Source organism: Bidens hawaiensis, unplaced genomic scaffold (assembly GCF_021521415.1).
Source record: "Bidens hawaiensis isolate Kalapana, Puna unplaced genomic scaffold, B.hawaiensis_p1.1 tig00011382_1, whole genome shotgun sequence".
In the NCBI taxonomy this organism is placed as follows: Eukaryota; Viridiplantae; Streptophyta; class Magnoliopsida; order Asterales; family Asteraceae; genus Bidens; species Bidens hawaiensis.
The window spans coordinates 363,862-372,036 of NW_027491885.1; the positions used below are offsets into that span (position 1 = coordinate 363,862).

At 34.4% G+C, this 8,175-nt stretch overlaps 1 protein-coding gene across 1 annotated transcript; it reads left to right on the plus strand.

Annotated features, from left to right (window-relative positions):
• The first annotated feature begins 1,439 nt into the window (after window positions 1-1,439).
• LOC143537800 (ras-related protein RABA5a-like) lies at window positions 1,440-3,554 on the plus strand. The gene is made up of 2 exons (XM_077031486.1): window positions 1,440-1,962; window positions 3,085-3,554. Exons 1-2 carry the CDS (start codon window positions 1,623-1,625, stop codon window positions 3,405-3,407), a joined length of 663 nt encoding a protein of 220 aa, XP_076887601.1. The 5' UTR covers window positions 1,440-1,622; the 3' UTR covers window positions 3,408-3,554.
• Window positions 3,555-8,175: the final 4,621 nt, after the last annotated feature.

An 8,175-nucleotide genomic window follows, 5' to 3' on the forward strand; every position in this document is an offset into this window, starting at 1 on the left:
TAATTTATCGAAAGCTGATCTGCAGGTGTTAAATGAAAAGAAGATATTTTATATTCCTGCTTGGAAAGATGAAGCGAGGAAATATCAGCGAGTAGTCACGGTCTGCGTAAGAGAGGGAGTGCATGCATGAAGATTACAAGACAAGTGCTTAAAGATCAAGACATGAAGCTACTGCCAAGGGGGAGTCTGTTGGTGCATAATGTCAGTAGTTCATAGTCTAGTGTCTGTAATCGAGTCTGTAATGATTAATTATGTTTTATATGTCTTAAGCGAAGTTACTAACAAGTTCGCTGTTTAGGCGAACTTGTTATTCAAGCGAAGTTATGGACAACTTCGCCTGAACATGCCAGGCGAAGTTGTCGTGTATTTATATAGGTTACGGCTTTGCTTAGAAAAGTAGTTCGTGTGATCATTATCGAAGTTACGAGAGCTGTAACGTGAGGACGAGAGTTCGTGTCTGTAATAGTGATATTGTATCACGTGTTTTGGTTATAATATAACGTGTTTGTTTATCGTATCGTGTTTGATCTATTCGTGTCTTCTACGCTCGTAACGACCTACGCAGGGATTCCGCACCTACGTAGATCGTGATATCCCGTGCAGATCCATCCAGGGAACCTACAGGAGTCTTCTTGGGTAACCTTTGAATCGCGAGATCACTTTCAGATTGAAGTTATTTTGGTGGCACTCCCAAATCTTTAATCGGATAAGATAAAGGTTTCAAGAACGAGTATGGAAATCTCAGTGAAATCGATGTCTCAAATCATGTCCTTTATGTAGGGTTTAACTGGTGCAATGAACCTTAGCAATCTTTCGTGAACCGACATGACAGCTCACAATGACAACTGCCATAACTTTCAATCGCTGGTAATTGCATCAGTTTTCGTATCGATGCTTCAGTTGTTACCAACCATTTGCTCAATAATTCGACCCTACACGCCAGTTGCTAAATAAATTAATCTGGGATTGCTTCTGTGAACCTTTCAATTCTTGCAGACTGTAAATCAATGGTTACATACATACATACATACATACATACATACATACATTTACTGTCATCATTTTTTTAATATGTGAGCCTGGTTATGACTATGAGTTTAACAATATAAGATAGCTTATGCTTTAAGGAAAATATTGATTCTTGCCATTTCTCCAAAGGTACCCAAAAAGGATAAATGATTCTTGAAAATATGATATTATTTCAGTTAAAATCTAATTTTTTGTAATGAAACTGTTAAGGAAGTTTTATGCTTTAACAGTACACTATGGGTGGGTGAGTTTTGACCTGTATGCCTTGTTAGAGATGCAACATAACCCGAGTCAGCTCATAATTAGACAGATCAGCATTGCCACTTCTAGAAGAAATAACTTAAAAAGTTCTGATAGTAACCTCCATCTGGTGTTTGCCAAAGTTTGAGGACTTGTTAAGATACCTTGCTTACTTATCTTGCCTTTGAAGTTTTCTGTTTTCTTTTTCCCATCTTATAATAACATCTTTAATATTTTGACCATGGTGTGCTAACTAGGTTAAGTTTGATGCTTCACAGGATTTGATTGATACATATAATGGAATCATCGTATTCGTAGCATTGTATCATATCAGATAAATAGGATAGTAGGATATGGCATTTTACTCCCAAGAGGATTCTGGTGACGATTACCTGTTTAAGATCGTGTTAATCGGTGACTCGGCTGTTGGAAAGTCAAACTTGCTTGCAAGATTTGCCAGAGACGAGTTTTACCCGAATTCAAAGTCAACAATAGAAGTAGAATTTCAAACCCAGAAAATTGATATTAAAGGGAAAGAAATTAAGGCCCAAATTTGGGACACTGCTGGTCAAGAACGGTTCAGAGCGGTTACATCTGCTTATTATCGGGGTGCGGTTGGAGCTCTTTTGGTTTATGATATTAGTAGACGCCAAACGTTTGATAGCATTGGCAGATGGCTCAATGAACTTCACAGTAAGTGCTTTCAGATTATTGGTTTTTGATACTTACTTTCATACGGAGTGATCAATTTTCATAATGCATATACAAACCCCAACATTTGATAGTTTTGGATAATATTATATTTGGTCCTTGCTGCTTCTAGACGTGACCACAAAAACCAAATAACCAAAAAACCAATTTATTGATAAAATGAATGATATGGTTATGAATTATGATTTTCTTATAACCAAATTTTATGGTCTGGTTATAATTGTATGTGTGCAAGTGCAAATAACCAAACTAAAGAACGAAATGTATTATATTTCAAAAAAGTTAGTTTTGTTTTTATTTTTATTTTTATATATTATGTCGAAAAAGTTTGTTTTTTATTTTTAAATAAATGACATTATTTGTCGCTCACCGTCATTTGTTAATTTAAATGATTTAGTAGTATTTTATTTGACCTAGCATATAATTGGATTTATTAATTGAAATTAGCTTGAAGTTACCAGGGCTATTCAAAAAGCTTGCGGCTCGCTCGAAAAAAACTCGTATCTTAATGAGCCGAGCCTGAGCCTGATTCAGGGTCGATAACCGGCTTGTTGGCTTGCTTTATTGGCTCGCTTAAATTTAACCCCGAATTTTAAAATATATAATAATAACATATAAGAATACTAAAAAAAATAGACAAAAGTAGTGCATATAATATGCCTCTTGATCTTTTATGATGAAGCAAAAATGCAAAATAATACATATAATGTTATATTTTCTCTTATTTATAAATTTTGTATTTTCTGCATATTTGCATGTTAAAAAATTATTATTTTTTTGTCTTTGATTTATCAGTATTTGTAAAAACAAGAAAAACAAAATAAAGAACCGGCTCGACGAGCCATGAGCTGGCCAGAGTTTATTTTTCAGCTTGAGCTTGCCATGGCTCGGCTCATGAACAGCCCAAATGTACCCAAAGCCAGTGGTGGTTAACTAACCCAACCATCTTTTCCAATATCCAAACTGTCTATAGTCAAACTGATCGGTTATGAAAATCTAAAAACCAAAACATTAGTTATAGCCTTTAGGTTTGGTTTTAGACCTTAGACCAAAACTGCAATAATGATTTGTGTAATTTACTCTTTTTATTATTTTCTTGATCAGCTCACTCGGATATGAACGTTGTTTCAATACTTGTTGGAAACAAGTCGGACCTTAAAGATGCGAGGGAGGTTTCCATGGAGGAAGGAAAGCTGTTGGCCGAATCCGAGGGTTTATTTTTTATGGAAACCTCGGCCTTAGATTCATCCAATGTGACGGCTGCGTTTGAGACGGTTGTTAAAGAGATTTACAACATTTTGAGCAGGAAAGTTATGCAGTCTCAGAAACACGAGCCTTCTTTGTCGGGAAATGGAAAAACGGTTGTTTTGGAGACCGATTCGGACCAAGATAATGTACCAAACAAAACCTGGTGTTGTTCATCTTAGAATCAATGATATAAAGAAATGCACATTTTCTGTCCTTAATTGTGGTTGTGAGTGTTTTTATGTGAATGCTTTTGGTTTTGAGTTTTAAGGTGAAAGTGTATCAGAAGATAATGTATATGATGTGTGTCTAGAAAGAAAAAGAAGCAAAAAAAAGGGAAAAAAAGGATTTCTGTTGTGATCAACAAACGATGTAACGCCAGACAATGAAACCTGAAGGTACAAATGAAGCTTCATCAATTGTTAACGACTAACGAGACAAGCTTGAGCTTAGGCTGGCTCGGTTTGTTTAGAGTTTATTTTTACAATTCAATTTGTGAGCAAATTTTCAGTCTCAAACTCGGTTTTTTAATTATTTTATTATTAGTTATTTTTATTTGAATATGTGTATACTGTATTTGTTTATTTTTATATTCATTTATAGTTTTCCTTTACACTTGTAGTCATGTTCAAGCTTGTTTAAGTTTGGTTTGATGTTTTTTAGCTCTATTAACGTTAGATTATTAGAAATAGTCTCAGTTGAAGTAGGAGCATAATTCGTAAAAGATGGCGGGCCTAAGATAAGTTTTCTTCGTACCTTTTGCTTTAAAAAAATAAATAATAAATAGTTTAAATGCAATATCGTGTATGATGTTGTTTTGCCTTGGGAGAGTGCGATAAGGACAAAATGAGATTAGATTTTGAATGTGGAGTAGAGTTAAGGACTAACGTTTTTAATTTTAGATAATGTTTGTTTAGTTTTAAACCTTTGATGAGATTAGAATTATTATATATATTAATTAATATTAATATTAGATCATCTCTACTATATATAAGAGTCATGGATCTCTTAAATTTTAAAAGAAATATAACTTGTTGCTTGTTGTACAACATACTATGCATAGATTTAAGAAATTTTAAGGGTAATGTTGTCTTTATAGCACAACATGTACGATTACCTTAGTTTCTTACATAATAGTTTCAATTTTAACTCTCCAACTTTAAACAAATTTTATTAATTTATAGAATAATTACACATTTACCCCCAATTAAAACAAACTACCTCCACGACTTTTAAACGTCCATAACTTTTTCACACGTTGATATTTTTTTAAAAAAAATTATTCTATAAAAATAAACATTTTATTCTCTTTAATTTGAGTATGATATTGCTCGAGTTTATTAATTTCAAAAAATTAACATATACATGATTACCGGTTTGTAACGAAATGGGTAGGTCCGGGGTTCGAATCATGGGTCAAAACGAATTATAGTCGGAACATGTCAATACAAAAGCTGGTTAATTTGGTTCGGGTCGGGATGGGTTTAGGTCGAAAGGGGTCATGTCAAAATGGTATCGGGTCCAAACGGGTTTCGGATTAAAACGGTGTCTGGTCCAGATGTGTTTCAGGTCAAAACGGGTTGGTTTGAAAATCGATTTATTTGAAATTGTTGTACATTTTAGGCATCAGTTACTTGATGACATTGTTTACACGTACCAGACCCGATAAACACGTGTCCAACCATGTAACGAGCGTTACCCAACCTTGGTAAGCGCCCAACACCATGTAACGCACAAGTAATCAACGTGAGTTACACACATGATGTCGGTTAAGCATTTTTAATGCATGTAACATGCATTCTGGTGTCTGTTATATGTGTTCAACTGTCTGTTACACACGCACCGGCTTTAGACGTGGTACGCGTCCAATTTCGAGTTACGGATGCACCGTCAATGGGTTTGCGCACGTACTCCGCTGCATAGCGCGAGCACCTGACTAGTAACTCATAATATGAAACTGTTGATAAGCCTACCCAGTAGAATTGTCACACGTTGCAAGGCAACATAAACTTCAACACGGCTGAGCTCCACCACCTTCATTTTTATTTTTCTCTCTCTAAATTAATAAACCCCTAAAATAAAATGATCCAACAAAAATGGAACCTATCGGTCATATTCGAGGTCAAATATGGGAAGCTTTTATACGGGTAACAATATTAGCAACAATTAACTTTTATGCATTCTTTTTTACTGCAGTTTCTTTTTTTAGCGGGTGGAGGCATGTGTCGCATTACAAACAATGTCTTCTTGAGAAAATATAAGTTCGGAAGCCAATGGGGTGATAATTGGAATTGATGTGAACATCTTATGGACCATACATTTATATTTTCGCGTATTGATGCACCCCAGCGCGTGCGGGTCAAATGCTAGTTTGATTAAAAGGATAAGTTGTGTAGTGAGAAAATGAAGGAAAACACAAATTCTAAATGTGAAGAAATTCAACCGAAATATTTATGAATCTTCTTTTTCATTATTGCCAATATCACACGTGTAGGGCCGGTCTTATAAGGTAACTAGGTGAAGTTAGGGCTTTAGGTCCCCAAAATTTTGAAGCCCGTTCAAAAGAAAATAAAATAAATTATAAAATATATAATGTATATTACTAGAAGTTTAACTAGACCAAGTTAGAATTTCTGGGACTCCACGTTTTTATCTTTTTGCAAATATATATCAATGTAGAGGCATCTTGAGACCCAAACAAATCTTTAATTTCATTACTTTTTAAACTCTTGCTTTCAATGTTCATCTAGGAATGTCTCAATTATTATTTTTCTTTTGTGGTTATTTTTTATTTTTTTCCCATGCCATTCTCATGCAGTTTTTTTCTGTTTATTTATGTTCTGTACAAATTTCTTTCACATTTGTATTGTAAAGGATACCATTTTTTTTAATTTTTTTTGTTACTTATATAATTGTGTACTAATTAAGATATTTGTACTAATTAAGATATTTTGTATCAAAGTTATCGAACAAAATTTAAGCTAAAGATTTTACGAAAAAATTACTTATATTTTGTAGTTGGGCGTGAAAAGATTGGTTTGGATTGTGTTGTATAGCTAAGGAAAAAATTTTATTAACGAAATAGATAAATTGAATAATATCAAAGCTATTAATCAAATAATTAAGACAATGCAAAAGGCCGCTGTTTTTTATTTTGCTTTATGCCACCTAAAAAGTTGGGTTGCCACCGCACGTTCGAAGTTGTGACGACCACCACACCACAATCATACCATCATTGATAGCCTTGCCACCACCGCTCGCCCGCACCGGAGTCATGACCACACCTTAGTTTGATCTGTACGTTTTGGCCTTCTAAATTTGGGACGTTCACCCTTGTATTCTAATTTTGTTTAAATGCCACCTCTCAATTAAGTCCCATAATTTGTTTAAACTATACGAATATGTATATTTTACCAATATATCCGTTGCATGCTGACACCAATGCGAGTATGTATTTTATGTTATAAAAGTGTCGGTAAGACACTTGAAAGTGACGGATGAAATTTCAAACCAATTATATGCATTTGTCTCCCTGATAGTGTTTTCAAATAGTATTTTTAGTATTATAAATGTCGTGTGATTGTAAGTAAAGTGTACATCCAGTAGAATTGAGAATTCTCATAGTTCTTTACTCTCTTTTCTTAGTTATATTCAAGTTCAATTATTACTTCAATAATCTTGTTATAATTAGGGCTAATATTATAACACGTTATCAGCACGAGCCGCTTATATCATAATCAAGAAAGGTAATAGACACAAAGATTTAAAATGAAAATCACTGGAGCACAAGATCAAACAAATGAAGAAGATATATGTATAGCGGATAGTGGAGCCACACATACTATACTTAGATCTAAAAAATATTTTTATAAACTGAAACCAACAAAAGGGATCATCAATACAATATCAGGTCCTACAAACTTGATAGAAGGAGTGGGAAAAGCTAATTTAGCATTACCAAATGGTACAAAGCTCAAAATAGAAAATGCTTTATTTTCCCCAAAATCAACAAGAAATTTGTTGAGTTTCAAAAACATATATCATAATGGATATGATACTCAGTCAATGATTGTTAGTAATGAAAAATATTTGCATTATACATATATAAATGTGCCTCAAGCACATATGGCAGTCAAAGAAAATTGTTGCGACTCTGGTATCATAAACTTATGGCATGACAGATTAGGCCATCCAGGATCCACAATGATGAAAAGGATCATTGAAAATACACATGGGCATCCACTGAAAGGTCAAAAGATCCACAAAATAGATAAAATGTCTCAATGTACATCTTGTTCTCTTGGCAAATTAATTACAAGGCCTTCGCCATTAAAAGTCGATAAAGAAACACCAATGTTTCTTGAAAGAATTCAAGGTGACATATGTGGACCAATTCATCCACCATGTGGACCATTTAGATATTTCATGGTCTTAATAGACGCATCCAGCAGACGATCTAATATCTCTTTGTTATCGACTCGTAATGTTGCTTTTGCAAAATTTCTTGCTCAAATTATCAAACTACGTGCACATTTTCCGGATTATACCATTAAAAGAGTAAGGCTTGACAATGCGGGAGAATTTACATCACATGCCTTTGATGATTATTGCATGTCTGTGGGAATTGTTGTAGAGCACTCTGTTGCTCATGTACACACACAAAATGGCTTAGCCGAGTCGTTGATCAAACGCCTACAGCTAATAGCTAGACCATTAATAATGAGGACAAAACTCCCTGTTTCTATTTGGGGTCATGCAATTATGCATGCTGGATCATTAATCCGTGTGAGACCAAGTGCAAATCATAAATACTCTCCCACACAACTTGTTTCTGGAAATGAGCCAAATAACTCTCACCTTAGGATTTTTGGGTGTGCTGTGTATGTTCCTATCGCACCACCACAACGCACAAAAATGGGTCCCCAAAGAAGGTTGGGAATATATGTCTGA